The following is an 18,144-nucleotide window of genomic DNA, read 5'->3' as shown; positions in this document are numbered from 1 at the left end:
TTTTTCCAACAAACAACCATTATAAAACCAGATACTGATGACTTTTCGGGAAAATATAAAAAATTATTTAAAAGAATGGTGACTAATTGGAAGTCTAGATTTTCAATGACATCATTATACGATCAACTGCGCAAAAAAAAACATGACAAATTGTCAAAGACTGATTTGAACAAAACCATGACAAAATAATTAGAGATAAAGACAATGTTTAGTTAAAAAATAAAAATATAATAATGCAGACACCAATTTAAAAAAAGACAGAGCCATCTGCACCCAGCAAAGCTTATTTCAGATTCAGATGATTAAAATTTGATTCATTATGATACAAAATACAAAAACAATTTGATTGTTAAATAATAACTGGAGTTAATAATTGAGATTAAAATACAGACAACTGCTGAATCAAATAGAGAAACATGAAAAAATACAAAAAAAACACATATTTGTATACAATTACAGAGAAACATGATTTTGTAAACCCTATTGGACAACAAACAGACAGCTACACACAGACAATAAATATGCTAATGAGCACTATAAGTAATAAACATATAATTTAAATACAACTATCCCTTATCACAGCAATGACATACACTCCGCCATAACATGTTGCAAGAAGTCATAATACAAAACTTGAATCTCTGTCCTGTTCTGGCCCATGGGACTTCTTTTTTTTAAACAAAACTTGTATAGAACCACATTGCAATGTTAAATGACAAATATTTAATCTTTATTGGGCCTGGTGGCTTTGAGCAAAAGATGTTGTAAGTTATTTTGCTATAAAAGTTTTTATAAATATTTTGACGCACAGAGTTTGGCCAGTTACTAGTATGACCCAAGGGTCATGATTAGATAAAAAATAGAGGGCCAACATACCATTTTACACACCAAATATAAGACATCTGGATTTTCTAGGTTTTGATATATAGTTTTTAGCATAAAATCAGTAGTAACAATAATAATATGAAAGACATTCCTAGTTGAAAAAGGGGCATAACTTGAGTACTTTTTTATGCTGGAGGTTAACAATTGTACATGCACAACTGAATATGATAAGACAAGGTGCCTGCAAGTTTGAACTAGGAGCTCATAAGTGTACAAGTTTGTATCACATCTAAGTTAAACAAGAGCTTTCCCATGGGAGTTCTCTCGACTTTTCTTCCATTTTTATTGTTTAAGGTTCCTTTCTATTAGGTCACCTGATATAAGGATCACAAATTTTATTTTAAGTATCTGTATCAGTTATCAAGTGTATGTACATTTCAATGTGGCCACATCAAAAAACTAGAATTCACATTTTTAACTGCAGGACATCTATGGTGATCTAAGTATTACCTCCTTGACTTTTTCATGGGGGGGGTTATAAGGGAATAATAAATATAACAAGAGCACCGCCTTGCGGGTGCGACCGCTCATCTATTTTCTTTTTAAAGGTGAAGGGACTCTCATTTTCAATCACAAAGGAGAGAGGGGTGGAGTGAAGAGGGGTGTATAGTGTGGGGGTGTGGACATTTCTTACATTATCTTCCAAAAATGCGAAAAAATTGAAAAAAAAATTCCGGGGTATAGTGTGAGGGTGGGGTGGTAATTTGTGAGATGATCTTAAAAAAAAAAAAAAAAAATTGGGGGGGGGGGTGAGGTGGAGGATGAGGTGGGGGGGTTATAGTGTGAGTGTGTGGTGGTAATTTGTGAGATGATCTTAAAAAAAAAAAAAAAAAAAAAAAAAAAAAAAAAAGGAGGGGGGGGTATTCGGGGTGGGGGGGGAGGGGGGGGCACGGGGGATGGTTTGGGTGGAGTCTATTGTGGTATGTCAGGTAAGAGTAGTTTTGTCAAAGTATCAATCAAATCTAATCATAAATAAAGAAGTTATGGCAATTTTAGCAAAATTTAATAATTTGACCTTGAGAGTCAAGGTCATTCAAAGGTCAAGGTAAAGTTCAACTTGCCAGGTACAGTAACCTCATGATAGCATGAAAGTATTTGAAGTTTGAAAGCAATAGCCTTGATACTTAAGAAGTAAAAAGGATCGAAACACAAAATTTAACCATATATTCAAAGTTACTAAGTCAAAAAAGGGCCATAATTCCATAAAAATGACATCCAGAGTTATGCAACTTGTCCTTTTACTGTACCCTTATGATAGTTTGCGAGTGTTCCAAGTATGAAAGCAATATCTATGATAATTTAGGGGTAAAGTGGACCAAAACACAAAACTTAACCAAATTTTCAATTTTCTAAGTATAAAGGGCCCATAATTCCGTCCAAATGCCAGTCAGAGTTACATTACTTTGCCTGCACAGTCCCCTTATGATAGTTAGTAAGTGTTGCAAGTATGAACGCAATAGCTTTGATACTTAAGGAATAAAATGGACCTAAACACAAAACTTAACCAAAATTTTCAATTTTCTAAGTATAAAAAGGGCACATAATTCTGTCAAAATGCACGCCAGAGTTATCTAACTTTGCCTGCCCGGTCCCCTCATGATTGTTAGTAAGTGTTCCAAGTTTGAATGCAATAGCATTGATACTTTCTGAAAAAAGTGGACCTAAACGCAAAACTTAACCAAAATTTTCAATTTTCTAAGTATAAAAAGGGCACATAATTCAGTCAAAATGCACGCCAGAGTTATCTAACTTTGCCTGCCCAGTCCCCTCATGATAGTAAGTAAGTGTACCAAGTTTGAATGCAATAGCATTGATACTTTCTGAGAAAAGTGGACCTAAACGCAAAACTTAACCGGACGCCGACGCCGACGCCAAGGTGATGACAATAGCTCATAATTTTTTTTCAAAAAATAGATGAGCTAATAAATATACTTTCTAAACATAACACTGCCCTCTATTTAAAACAGCTAACATTAAATAGTTATGTGTTCCAAAAAGTGAAGTCCACAGCTTAAACACAGTTACTGGTTCTCAGCACTTATTGGATACTGACTGAATTAACATTAACATTTTTCCAATCTATATAAATCATTTTGACTTTTTGCAGTTAAATGTTATGATAGTTAATAAAGATTTTAATTTTACAGTCAAAGGGACATCATCTAATTTAAAAAGAGATCATTAAAAAGTGTTAGGGCTAGCCTTAATGTCTAGTTTATATGCATTACCATAAATAAAGGGAAACAATTGTGATTTTTAGTTCACATATATTTCTGCTACCATAACAACCACAATTTTTGTCTGACAGAAAACAGAAAAAACATGCATATTCATAACGTGACCCTGTAATTATACCTAACATCAATACACTAGCTACAGTACTTTGAAAAGTATTGCAGGATACGTATTTAACTTTTCAGATATTTCTGGAAACAAAGTAACCAGAAGGAAAATAACTGAAATATTGTGCATATTCCAAAATATGGCCCTCTACCCACAAGTTTCATAAACCTAGTGTAATAATTTTTGAGTACTGCAGGATCCAGATTTGGACAGACAGAAAGAACAAGAAACCTTCGGAGACGGTTGATGCCCCCCAAAGTTTTTTTGTCACAATATTGCACTATATATTCAGATACAAGGAATTGTCTTGAGGGCACAGTAGTTGGGGGGACAAGAATTTTTTATAGAAAATTTCAAAGGGCCATAACTCTGCAAAAAATCATCCGACCAGAACCCGCTGATAATATGCACATCTCCTCTTGGTAGTGAAGCTTCCCATAAAGTTTTATTGAATTCCGGTCATTAGTTGCTGAGAAATAGCCCGGACAAAAATTTTGCACAGACGGACAGACAGACAGACACACACACGCACGGACAGACGAAGCTGCGACTATATGCTCCCCCCAAAATAAATTTTTGGGGAGCATAAAAATGGAAGAACCGAAAGTAAACCTATAGTCCTTTCTGTTTACATCAGTAGAGGACAAAAAGTCAATGAAATCTTTAAACAACCCAAAAACACTTCGAAGCAAGGTTGTCAGCTGTTAAACTGCCAACTCAGTATGCAATTAAAAAAGAGTGCCATGGTGGCCCTGGTCGCTCACCTGAGAAGTATTAATGATAAGTTAGCGTTGTAAACTTCACTTTCCCCCAAAATGCTTGGACAGTGCTTGATATATAAAGGCCATAGTGATTGATGCATTTTTCAATGCACATGTGATACTTGTGTTACATAATACACCTGCAAACTTCTATCAAGTGGTTCCAGCTTTCTATTGTGATCCAACAGATCTAAAGCTTTTGATGTAAAATCCATATTCTTATATGGACAATGTTTTTATACTTTCAGATATTGCTCAAGCATCATTGTCACTCTGCTCCATTAAAACAGGTGAACATTTCTATCAAGGTAGGAATTTGTTTGTTTTAAATGTGTGCAAGGTATGAATTGGAATGATTGCTATGTATCTGTTAGCAAAAATACATTGAAAAAAAAATAAAAAGATATATAACTTTAAACTAGATGGATCAAAACCATTTTTGAACTCAACCCTTGTATCCAGGAAAAAAATGTTCTGACCAAATGTCATGAAGATTTGGCAAAAAATGTGTCTACAAGACTATTCACATGTTTTCACTATATACATATAGAGAAAACTGCCCTACCCCTGACAGCCATGTTTTTTCCCTGATCAAGACTATTTTCAAACTCAACCAAAATATCCATAAATCCAATGTTTTGACCAAGTTTCATGATGATTGGACAAAAAATTTTACTTCTAGAGTGTTCACAAGCTTTTTTTTACTCTATTAATATAAATAACCCCCCCCCCCTTGGTGGCCATGTTTTTTTTACCCATCTGAACCATTTTCGAACTTAACCATTGAATCCAGGAAACAAATGTTCTGACCAAATTTCATGAAGATTGGGCAAAAAATGTGTCTTCTGGTGTTCACATGTTTTCAATAATATATACATATAGAGAAAACTGCCCCATCCACTTGCGGCCATGTTTTTCCACTGATCATGACCATTTTCGAACTCGTCCAAGATATCTATTAAATCGCTGTTAAGACAAAATTTCAAGATGATTAGGCAAAAAATGTGACTTCTAGAGTGTTCATAAGCTTTTATTTACTATATAAATATAAGGAAAATGACCCCCCCCCCCTTTGGCCATGTTTTTTTACTGATTGGAACCATTTTCAAACTCAACCATCGTATCAAGAAAACAAAGGCTCAGACTAAATTTCATGAAGATTGGACCAAAAATGTGACTTTTAGAGATCACATTTTTGGTACTATATACTTCTAGAGAAAACTGCCCGCCCCCTGGCGGCCATGTTTTTTCACCGATCTGGACCATTTTCGACCTTGTCCAAGACATCAATGAAACCAATGTTTTAACCAAGTTTCATGATGCTTGGACAAAAATGGTGACTTCTGGAGTGTTCACAAGGTTTCTCTATAGCCATATAAGGAATACTGCCCCGCCCCCTGGCGGCCATGTTTTTCAACGGACCGGAACCATTTTTTAAATCAACCAACATATCATTAAGACAAACATTTTGACAAAGTTACATGAAGATTGGGCATCAAATGTGACTTCTACAGTGTTCACAAGGTCTTTCTTTTTTTTGACCTAGTGACCTAGTTTTTGACCCAGCATGACCCAGTTTCGAACTTGGTCCAGGTATCATATCAATGTTTTGACCAAGTTTCATGAAGATCGGACAAGAAATGTGGCCTCTAGAGTGTTCACAGGGCAAAATGTTGATGACGGACACACAACAGACAAAAAGCTATCCCAAAAGCTCACCAGGAGCATGTTGTGCTCAAGTAAGCTTAAAATGGAAACCGGTATCACATGTAACTAGACTAGTGGAATGTCATCTAGACGGTTCTCACTGTGTGTCAGTGTGTACAGGTGCCAACATTGTGGCCCGTTTATGGTAGGCGATGTTGATTTCTGCTGGGTGCTGTTCCCATGGTTCACCATCACACTGCATGGGGGCATTGCCATCCGACAGAGTTATCTGTTATAGTGAGTAAAACATGCAGATAAAGAGTTCAATAGATTGAAGTGCATGACATGAATTTTTTTTCTGCCTTTGAAAATATGCAACAAGAGAATAGTAAAATCAATTCCTATTTACAGTCTTCCTTCACATGGAATCTTCAAAAAAATTGCCAGCAACACTTCAGAGAAAGGCCCTACACTGGCATTGAGAACTCAATAAGGTTTAAACGGAGTAATGGTGTTGTGTATATGGTGTCAACCATGCGATCAGAAGATCATAGGTTCGATCCTCACTTACGCAGCGTTCTTAAGATCTTTTCAAAGACACCCAAATACTGGTCCTTTCCAGGAAAGGGTATTAAGAGTGTCTTTATAGGCCCAAGGCTTTTGATGAAATAGAGTTAAAATGTATAAATTTAACTAATATGATGAAGCAAATTTCATCCATCATCTTAAATAAAGAAATGTTTTGCTTACCACATACTACTTTCATGTGACAACAATAAATTATAAATGCATTCGGGCACTGGCTATTTTTCAATATCTGATTTCAGTCACATATAAGAATGAGTGAAATATAAATTTAAGGTAATATTAACTTGAAAAAAGTTGCACATGTAACAAGAAAAATAATTGGATTGATATCCCCTACAAAATAAATTGTCTATGGATGGATGGAAATCCCTTGATTATAGTATATGCATAAACAATAATTAAGTGTAGGGTAATTGTTTCTATGAAGAGCAATTCTCTTCCTTGATATCTATACAGCAATGAAGTTTCATATTGAAATCTTGTAGCATATCTGAGATATAGCCTTGACAATTTACATCATATAAAAAAGAACAAAAGGCAATAACTCTTATGGTTCTTAACGATGACACTTCTCCGCATTACTATTAGAGCTGTAACAATTTTGTGGTATGCATCGAAAAACCGGTTCATTGCCGCTTATTCAATTTCGATACCAATACGGCCAATTTCGATTTGATTCACTACAGTCCCGATTGATCAGCATTTTAAACCTTACTTTCCAAATCCGTCGTCTAAACTGTCTTGTCATTTGTAATACGTCTTGTGATTGGTCAATAGCCAATGTGGCATCCAATGAATGAATGAATAACATTCTGAGCATTACATCAGCTGGTAAAATGGCTTATTCAACCACGCTGAAAGACGCACCGTCAAAATTAAAATCAAAAGTATGGGAACATTTCCGGTTTCGCAAAGGTTCTGATGCAAAGGCAACTTGCAAAATCTGGAAGCACTTCAAATTTGAGGCCACATTTAAAGAGAAAACACTCGGTTGATATTTCAGATGTGAAATCTTCATCTCCCACGAGTTGTTTTGATCTTATTTGTTTCCTAAAATACATATGGTTTGTTTACTAAACTGTGTGCATTCTGTTAAGAAGTCAACTGGAAGTTGTTTATATACTTACATTTTTTTCTGTTAAACACATATGATACATTGTGCATTTTATGTTATTTAAGAATAACTCAACAGGAAGTTTTGTTCAATAAATTTGTTACTTATAAAACAATGTTGCGTTTTTTAATTTTATTTAAAAAATTAAACACTTTAAAATTTAAATGTAAAACATAATAAGTAAATAACAAATACAAAACATATTCATTCATGCCCTGGACAAACCAAACATGAAATAGTTTGCAAAATGGGCAGTAAATAGTTTAATTTGAATCGAATCAAAAATAATCGAATCGGACCATTTGGTATCGAAATCGAATCAAATCGAATGATGGGTGAATCGTTACAACTCTAATTACTATCTAAACATCCATGAAGTTTCATGTTGAAGTCTTGCATGGTATCTGAGATAAAGCCCTGAGAAGTTACATCATACAACAAGAGATGTGTTTGTCAGAAACACAATGCCCCCTATTGCGCCGCTTTGAAGCCAAAAATTTGACCTTTGACATTGAAGGATGACCTTGACCTTTTACCACTCAAAATGTGCAGCTCCATGAGATATACATGCATGCCAAATATCAAGTTGCTATCTTCAATATTCAAAAAGTTATGACCAAACTTTAACGAAGGTTAAAGTTTTAGGAAAGAAAAATACAATGATATTTGACCTTTGACCTTAAAGGATGACCTTGACATTGACTTTTCACCACTCAAAATGTGCAGGTCCGTGAGATACACATGCATGCCAAATATGAAGTTGCTATCTTCAATATTGCAAAAGTTATCAAACTTTAACCAAGGTTAAAGTTTTGGGACACACACATACAATGAATGAATGAAGGAAGGACAGACAAACAGAAAGGCCAAAAACAATATACCCCCGATCTTTCTATCCGGGAGCATAAAAAGGGCAATAACTCTTATTAAAGAAAGTGTTGGGTTATGTTTTTTTTGCATGGCACCTCTCCACATTGTTATCTATACACCTATGAAGTTTCATGTTGATATCTTATATAGTTTCTGAGATATAGCCCTCAAAAAGTTTTGTGAAAGAGAGACGGACAGACTGATGGACAGACAAACAGACCGACAGACAATGCCAATTCTATATCCCTTCGCCTTTGACAGCAGACAAAAAGATGCGGGAAATGCTCTAGTAAATGATAAATGATTCAATTACATATAGTCAGCTTTCAATACAATTTTCCAATGAATGGTATTGGGACCAACTAGTGTGCCTACCTTTACATGATGAGCCTAACCAATGAGAATTGAGTTACACTAGTATGCCTACCTTGACATGCCGAGCCTGACCAATTAGAATGGAGAGAGGCTAGTGTGCCTACCTTGACATGTTCAGCCTAACCAATGAGAATTGAGATACACTAGTAAGCCTACCTTGACATGTTCAGCCTGACCAATGAGAATGGAGAGAGGCTAGTGTACCTACCTTGACATGCCGAGCCTGACCAATTGGAATTGAGATACACTAGTGTGCCTTCCGTGACATGACGAGCCTGACCAATTAGAATGGAGAGAGGCTAGTGTACCTACATGACATGCCGAGCCTGACCAATGGGAATTGAGATACACTAGTATGCCTACCTTGATATGACGAGTCTGACCAATTAGAATGGAGAGAGGCTAGTGTGCCTACCTTGACATGTTCAGCCGAACCAATGAGAATGGAGAGAGGCTAGTGAGCCTTCATTGACATGCCAAGCCTGACCAATGGGAATTGAGATACACTTGTTTGCCTTCCTTGCAATGACGAGCCTGACCAACTAGAATGGAGAGAGGCTAGTGTACCTACCTTGACATGCCGAGCCTGGCCAATGAGAATGGGTGAGGCCAGCCCCACCTGGATTTGTGCTATGTGGAAGGAGGAGTAGAGGGCCATCACCTCTAGTAGGCCATCATCATACCTGGAAAGTGGAAAATTAGAGGGTTGTGAACAAATGAGTCTCGTTTCAGGCAAACTGGGAAAAATGCATGTGTGTAAAGTGTGATCCCAGATTAGCCTGCACAGTGCGCAAAAGCTAATCAGGAACGACACTTTCAGCCTTAACTGGTTTTTTCTTTAGAAGAGACCTTCTTAAAACAAAAATATACCCCAAAAGGGAAATGTTGTCCGTAATTATTCTGTGCTTTGCTGGGACGACACTTAATGCAGATGCATTTAGCAAAGTATTCCCAGAAAATGGCTCAAATCATGTGTATGTAGTAAAACAATATTAACCCTGTTATTGAAATGAAAATTGAGAAGTGACTAATGATGCTTAAACTTTTTTATAGCAGAGTTTATAGGAAATTTTATGTTTGCAAAGGATTTTTTTAGGAAAGAAACTTAATTAAAACTGTTTGAAATATTGAATTTATTCTAAATGAATATTTTCTCAGATAAATTTTATAAGCTTGAATAGCAATTTGGTGATGATCTGAAGTGAATGTCTGAGTCTGGGACTTTTCCAAAAGGATTTTGTTTACTTTTTGGGAAACTGGTGCAATGTAATTGTAGCTATTGTCTAATAAGCTTCACATTACATATTGTGAATATGCAGCATTCTATGTGTTTGGGCTCTCCAAGTACTTTCTAAGACTGACTTCCTTGTACATGTATGTCAGATGTTCTGAAATCACCCGAAGTGCTTTATTGGCACTGAACCCTTTTCAGGAACACAATTATAATAAACAATAATTTAATAGTTTAAAAAATTGACAGTTCCAAAGCCCATCCCCAATCCATACCAGATACCATCCAAGCATTGACATACCTTGCAGGATTGAGATACCTTGCAGGTTTGAGATACATTACAGGTCTGAAAAACCTTACATGTCTAAGATACCTTGCAGGTTTGAGATACCTTACAGATCTGAGATACTTTGCAGGTTTGAGATACCTAACAGGTCTGAGAAACCTTACATGTCTAAGATACCTTGCAGGTTTGAGATACCTTACAGGTTTGAGATACCTTACAGGTCTGAGATATCTTACAAGTCTGAGATACCTTACAGGTCTGAGATGCCTTACAGGTCTGAGATACCTTACAGGTCTGAGATACCTTACAAGTCTGAGATACCTTACAGGTCTGAGATACCTTGCAGGTCTGAGATACCTTACAGGTCTGAGATACCTTACAGGTCTGAGATGCCTTACAGGTCTGAGATACCTTACAGGTCTGAGATACCTTACAAGTCTGAGGTACCTTACAGGTCTGAGATACCTTACAGGTCTGAGATACCTTACAGGTTTGAGATACCTTACAGGTGTGAGATACCTTACAGGTCCGAGATACCTTACAGGTCTGAGATACCTTGCAGGTCTGAGATACCTCGCAGGTCTGAGAAACCTCGCAGGTCTGAGATACCTTACAGGTCTGAGATACCTTGCAGGTCTGAGATACCTTACAGGTCTGAGATACCTTGCAGGTCTGAGATACCTTACAGGTCTGAGATACCTTACAGGTCTGAGATACCTTACAGGTCTGAGATACCTTACAGGTCTGAGATACCTTACAGGTCTGAGATGCCTTACAGGTCTGAGATACCTTACAGGTCTGAGCTATCTTACAGGTCTGAGATACCTTACAGGTCTGAGATGCCTTACAGGTCTGAGCTATCTTACAGGTCTGAGATACCTTACAGGTCTGAGATGCCTTACAGGTCTGAGATGCCTTACAGGTCTGAGATACCTTGCAGGTCTGAGCTATCTTACAGGCATGAGATACCTTTCAGGTCTAAGATACCTTACAGGTCCGAGATACCTTACAGGTCTGAGATACCTTACAGGTCTGAGATACCTTACAGGTCTGAGATACCTTACAGGTCTGAGATACCTTGCAGGTCTGAGATACCTCGCAGGTCTGAGATACCTTACAGGTCTGAGATACCTTACAGGTCTGAGATACCTTACAGGTCTGAGATACCTCGCAGGTCTGAGATACCTCGCAGGTCTGAGAAGACTTACAGGTCTGAGATACCTTACAGGTCTGAGATACCTAACAGTTATGAGTCCCCTATATATTTTTTTACATTTTTAGAATCCAATTATGTCATTTGTTGCGTTATGACATTCAAAAACAACAACTATAAAGTCATTGATAAATATATATTTATAAATAGTTTTTAATTGTTTTAAACCTTTTCTGTATAGATAGTATAATTCCAAGTAGCGCCATACCCCAATGCATCCGTATCAACCAAACTCTATTAGTGCATACTCACTACTTTTCAAGTTTCTTTTAATTGCCATTTAATCCCATATATTCAATTTTTAAAAGCAAAGTCTGGTAAATATTGACGATAAAAATGCTCAAGAATGCAAATGACACCACGTTGTTCATGCTGCATAATTTTCGCGCCCTTTCTATTGAGGCAAAGAATCATAAGGAAATAAATTAGCAGTTTATTTGAAGCTAGAACTTGTTAACGTCACATTAACATTTACATTCGGAAGTGTTTTTTGGATTACAATTGCGTTAACACTAACATTCTGGAGCGGGTTTCGGATTACAAGTTTATTTATGCTCATTGAAGATTTCAACAAAAAACATTAAAAGCTGCATAATAAATTTGATAATTGGTTAAAACGCTTTACACATTGAATAAATGTTTTGACAGTATAATTACAATCGGTTGCCATCATCATTCTTCCAATTAACTGGCCAAGATGTCTGTCACAATAACATGCACGTCACGAGTTGTCTGCATGATTTAACTACAGGTATGGCAAGGCTTTAAGTGCTGTCGCTCATAAAGGGTGCACACTCATTGGTCAATATTGGTTGTCCAAAACAATGACGCTCCGCCTTAAGTTGGTTAAAGCGAGATACATAATTGACAGAGGATCATAAATCGGCTTTCAACATTTTCAGCCAAGTAATTATCTCTTTGATCTTGAGAAAGACTTGTTGCAGAAACTGGACACATACACTGATCGGAAAAATTCAGGTGCGCCGCAAACACTGATTCAAAATTCAAGCGTCATGGTGAAATACCGTTAAATGGCCTGTGGAAAGCACTGGTCTAAGATACCTTACAGGGTTGAGATACCTTGCAAGGTTGAGATACCTTATAGGTTAGAGATACTTTGCAGGGTTGAGATACCTTATAGGTAAGAGATACTTTGCAGGGTTGAGATACATCACAGGCCTTGAGATACCTTGCAGGGTTGAAGTCATGTTTGCTGTCAGAGAGTTCCCAGGGCCGACAGCCCCCACCCCAGCTGGCAATGTTGAGCACCACAAGGCCCTCGATGTTCTCCAGTTTGATCTCCTCCCCGTCCAGCCATACCCTGATCTTCCTGTCGAGATTCTTACACTCTCGCTCTAACACGTCCTTTGTGCCATAGGTAAAGTAACACATCTGAAAAGGAGGAACAGATGAAATAATAGATAATGCAAGTGGGTAAAGTGTTGTCCCTAATTAGCTTGTGCAGGCTACATGTTCTACGTTGGAAGTGAATTTAAAGGAGTCTGTCATTACTATATATACATATTGATTTCATAGTTTAATAAGTTAAAGTAATAGTTAATGAACAAGACGTGTGTTTGTGAAATACAATGCCCCCTTCTGCGCTTTGAAGCCAAAAAGCAGCTTCTTTATAGAAAATGTCTCGGTCCAAGGCCCATAATTTCGCAAAAAATCAATGGACCAGAACGAAACTCACACTTAGTCTGTAAGTCATTTAGATAGACTTGCATACCAAAAATGAGCTCAATATCTGAAAGAGTTTCATAAAAACCTCTGTAAAACGGTTATTATAGAGAAATTTCTTCAAGGCCCATTACTTCATCAAAAATCACTCTTTACTGGAACGAAACTCACACTTTATCTGTTGGTCATGTAAGAAGACTTACATTTTAAAAAATCAGCTCAATATCTGAAAGCGTTGCATAAAACACCTCCGGAAAACAAAATGTGGGACAGACGGATAAACTGACAGACGGACAGTGTGATTGCTATATTTCACCCTACCGGGGTTACTATGTCATGACTAATAACTTATAGGATAGGATAGCTGCATATGCAATAACGCTGTATATTAAATGCTACCTTTTCAATTTAGCCTAGTAACAATATATGCCACTCATTGGTTCAAGGCTTTGTTGTTTTGAACATGTGTCAAATCTGTTTATAAGGGGTCCTTTTAAATAAAAAAAAAACAAAACAAAAGGAACTCCACAAATCAACGTGCCCACGAGATTGTAATTTAAACATAATTTAAACACAAAGTTTGAACCAAAGAATATTTATCATTGTTTTACAGTATAATAAATTAGTAATTGCTGCAGTCTCTTTAAAACCCAAATTCATTCAATAGGTCAAGTTTTATATGTGGTATGTAAAAGTACTATAAAAGTTAAAAGAAAATAATTTTCTTCAATATCACTAATAAATAGAAAACAGATTTGTGAAGTGTGACAGGTAAAAACCATGATGTATTAAACATGACCAGGAACACAAATTCAAGCCTTACCTTATTGATAAGTCTGTTAGCAAAGAGCCAGGGTCTGGACAGCCGAGATTTGTGGAAGTTTAGGGTCACCAGGGCATCCACACCAATAGACACATAATTGTTCATAATCATCTCCTTCAAATAAACAGTACTGCAGTACATGTACAGGCTTGTAATATATCAAGATAGCATGTCAGCGCATATAACTGTACATGTATGTTATTTAATTAAGACTCGCAGGGACAACACTTTCCGCTTTTATTGGAATTGTTCTTTTAAATCATTTACAATTCTAAAATAGAGAGAAGTTGCCAATATAAAATGGATTGAATACAATGGGAGACAACTCATACATCTTTTTGTTTCAATATAAAAACCACTTTACTGTATATCAGCTTTTATGTTTAAACAATGGCTGAGTATAGTATTTAACTGCATAATTACTTCACTAATGGCAAAAAGAAATATTTCTTTGTTTAACAACAAATAAATTAATACCACAATTACTATGACAGTCATAATACATCAACTTTTTACTTTCAGAAGACAACATTACATTATAAATTTATAACACATGTTTTATATTGAGGTACGTTTTCCTTTATGTCCAAAAGTTAGACATTCAACTATCTGTGTCTTTAATTTTATAAGGTGCTAAATTCACCTCCTAAATGGCTTTTCTTACAGAGCATTAGTGACATTTTTTTGATCTCAGCTATAACTATTTGTAAAAAGGAATTATTAATTTACCTTTTTTGGCCTTGATATCCCCATGTTCTTTTTGTGATTTATGTTGATTTTCCACCTGTAAAAATTCAGAACAGGTTGATTTTGCGAATCTTAAACGACAAGTATAACAAAAAAAGGCGCAATCCTGTGGAACTGTTACATTACTTAAAACAAATATTATGTGTAAAAAAGTTTTCTAGATGCCAGGAAGATATCAAATAATGTTCTTCTTTTTGTCAGAAATTGCATACTGTAATGACATGGTGCTATTAGACTGTCTTGAAATTCCATAAAGACCAGGCCAATTTAATCTTGCAAGAATATTTAATGCCAACTAAAAAACTTTTATTTCAATCTATTTATTCTAATTCTTGTTTATTTATAACATGCTTGTTTAACAAAACAATATTCAGTACCTGTCCAGGAATACAGTTTTGGCTGCGAGTATTTTGTCCACCATACCCTCTATTCCATCTTCCGTATTGTGTCCTTCTCCCCATTCCAGCACTCGGGCAAGATCATTTCCAGTCCCAAGAGGAAGTATCCCAACTTCTGGTGGGGTCTGCAAATATCATGAAGAAACATAGCAATTTATTTTATGCTTTCCAGTGGTTTATGGAGAAATATCAGTTAATTAAAACTGGAAATTTACTGTTTCAAACAGTGAAAATTATCAATAATTTTCACTGTTATACTGTGAAGTAACTGTGTTTTCATGACATTAAGCCGTAATTATTTCAGGAAAAAAACAACATTTTTTAAGCAAAAAGTAAAAAGAAAATTTGTTGGATTTGGTGAAATATAGATTTTAGTTCACTTGTGATCATAGAACAAAAAATATCATCTCTATGATCACTTGTGAATAAAAATCAATATTCCACCAAATCCAACAAATATTCTCTATAATAGTAATTATCACTCGAAAAGACACCAAGAAATCAGTTATATTTAAATGAATTTATATCCATCAATTTGACTTTTTACTTTGGTACATTTACCAGTTACAAAATGATAACATAATTTGTCCAACAGTACTAAATGAGCCTGATAAATGAAGATCTATCAATTTGACTTTCTTCTTTGGTACATTTACCAGTTACAAAATGATAACATAATTTGTCCAACAGTACTAAATGAGCCTGATAAATGAAGATCTATCAATTTGACTTTCTTCTTTGGTACATTTACCAGTTTAAAAAAAAACAAAGTGACATGTCCAAATTTACTCAATGCCCCTTGCTTTGTGAAAACGGGTCTTAAAGCAAATGCATTAAGTTTGTTCCAGACTAGCCTGTGCAGCCCACACAGGCAAATCAGGGACAAAACTTTCCACTTTTATATTTTCTGTATAAAGGAAGTCTCTTCTTAGCAAAATTCCAAATCTGGGACGAAACGTAAGCACAGTTGATTCATTTAGCTAGGTTTTCCCTGAGCTTGGCTGAAATATTTACTGGAACCATAACTGTCTGTCTACCTTGAGTTTGAGGTTCTCTATTGCATTCAGCACCCAGCCTATGGACCCATCTCCCCCGCACACTATCACCCGGAATACAGTGTCAGGAAGCAGGTGGCACCATTCTAGCGCATTCTCAGGCTTCATCTCATGGAGATCTATAACCTTTAAAGTAGGAATGTCAATTAAGATGCCATGATCTGTAAAAGCTGCAGAAATTGAGACTTATTTAGTAATCCAGGCAAAGAAATGTACTATAATTTGCTGAGGTCAAAGACCTATAAAATACATGTATTCTAAAGGTATTTGCTGAGGTTGATAAAAAATAGCAATATGGATTTAAACCCCCCACAAAATACCTGTACCAGAAAGCAATTATTGAAATTTAAGAAAGGATATTTCACAAAAAAACATGAGTATAAGAGACTTTTTGCAAAGAGGCTATTGACAAATAACACTTACCTGTGCTGGATTAAGAATGTCTCTGAACTCACTAAGAATAGTGTCACCTTCATTATTTCCACTTTTTGTATTCGCTAACACTATGACTGGTTTCCAGTTTTCATAGCTTGGTGTCTGTGCTTTTGAGACAATTAAGTGTCTGCGACCTCTTAGACCAACCCTCTTCAGTTCAACACAATGTGGAGGAACTATCACAGAACGGTATTTACCAAAATCACAAAATTTTCCATTGCTGTCACAGTCATCATGAACCACAAGCTTGCACCACACACATTTTCTATCACAGATATCCCGGAGTTTTCCACATTCTGAGCCACAAATGAGACACGAGCTACATGCAGGGAGGTTGCCCTTAATCCACTGATGAGGTGTGCCATCCCCTTTCAAAGATAATGGTTTGCATGGGATTTTTTTATTTGCTTCTCTCATATTTCCATCTTCAGCACAGATCCCACATGAGCTACATTTTGCACCATGCTTAATAGGAAACTTCCCAACATTACAGTACGTCATTTCCGTGAAAACATCTATCATCACCCACCTGTGGCCTTTTGTAACATCCCACACAAGTAAATCATAATGCATTCTTCTGTAGCGCTTGTAGAGGTGCATCATTACAAAAATAATGATGAATAAGACTCCTACAAGGGCTGGGGCTGACATCTGAAAGCAAAGTAAACAGTCATACAAATTTGACATTTTTATGTGCAAACAAACCCACATACATCCTGCCTTTTCATTAGCATACTTTTGAATTTGAATAAAACAAAAACTCTTTAAGATTTTTCTTTGTGTATATACATATTTAAGTAAGTAAAAATGTTAATTTTTTCAAGTTACTTTTTGTTTTGTTAAATATTATTCCCAATAATTTCACATCTTTCTAAATTATGTATATAAACAAACTAAATAATAAAAAAATGAATGTGAAATTGTGATTGTCATACATGACCAATCACATAATAAATTGTCAGCATGCAGCACTAGAGATTTATATCCTAGTAATGAGATAAATGACTTGATTAACTGATTGTAAGACCAACATTGAGGCTAATTAATAAGTAATTTTAAAACAATAACTTTTGAATAATCCAGTATGTTCTAGAACATTTATTAACAGTCAGTGATCAAAGCACATGAAATGATCAAATCATCCATTACAATTTCCAATTTGACAAAGCCAGTCAGAATTCTTGTATTATTACTGTGTACAAAGTGAATTTTTCAATTATTTTATATAAAACTGAGAATCTTATCAAACCCAGATCAAAATTTACATGTGCTTAATTATTAATATGTCTATCACTGTCAGATGACAACAAGATCTCAAACGGCTGCAGACTTACTGGATCAGCTAAAAAGTAAAATAAAAAATAAAGAGAAACTCAATGTACGCTTGAGATCTAATTCCTAACATTTATTGGCCAATGTGGGATTAATTTGACAATGTCATTAATTTTCGTGACTAGAAACAGATCATTAGTACAGATATTAGTACGCGTACACTCGGTTTACACAGACTTAGGTAGACGTACTATGACGAAAACATATGAAAATAAATAACAAAATACTCATTAACTTTACCTCTCTGCTTTTATGATTATGATATTTTTAAAAAGTGCAAAAATCTCAAAAATATGTTGACACATTGCTCATCATTATCCAGACGCTTGAAAATCGCCAAATAACACTCGTGTGACAC

General features: G+C 35.7%; 1 protein-coding gene across 1 annotated transcript; it reads right to left on the bottom strand.

Annotated features, from left to right (window-relative positions):
* Positions 1-2,811: 2,811 nt before the first annotated feature.
* Positions 2,812-18,122, bottom strand: LOC127866403 (diacylglycerol kinase epsilon-like). Its single transcript, XM_052406903.1, has 9 exons — positions 18,027-18,122; positions 16,443-17,105; positions 16,002-16,145; positions 14,944-15,089; positions 14,549-14,603; positions 13,820-13,933; positions 12,503-12,705; positions 9,155-9,266; positions 2,812-5,925 (listed from the first exon to the last, which is right to left on the bottom strand). The coding sequence occupies exons 2-9, from the start codon at positions 17,103-17,105 to the stop codon at positions 5,794-5,796; spliced, it is 1,569 nt and encodes a 522-aa protein (XP_052262863.1). The 5' UTR covers positions 18,027-18,122; the 3' UTR covers positions 2,812-5,793.
* Between the last annotated feature and the right edge of the window lie 22 nt (positions 18,123-18,144).

Source organism: Dreissena polymorpha, chromosome 2 (assembly GCF_020536995.1).
Source record: "Dreissena polymorpha isolate Duluth1 chromosome 2, UMN_Dpol_1.0, whole genome shotgun sequence".
In the NCBI taxonomy this organism is placed as follows: Eukaryota; Metazoa; Mollusca; class Bivalvia; order Myida; family Dreissenidae; genus Dreissena; species Dreissena polymorpha.
Note: the sequence above shows the minus strand (reverse complement) of the source record. Positions and strands in the feature narration are given on the sequence as shown.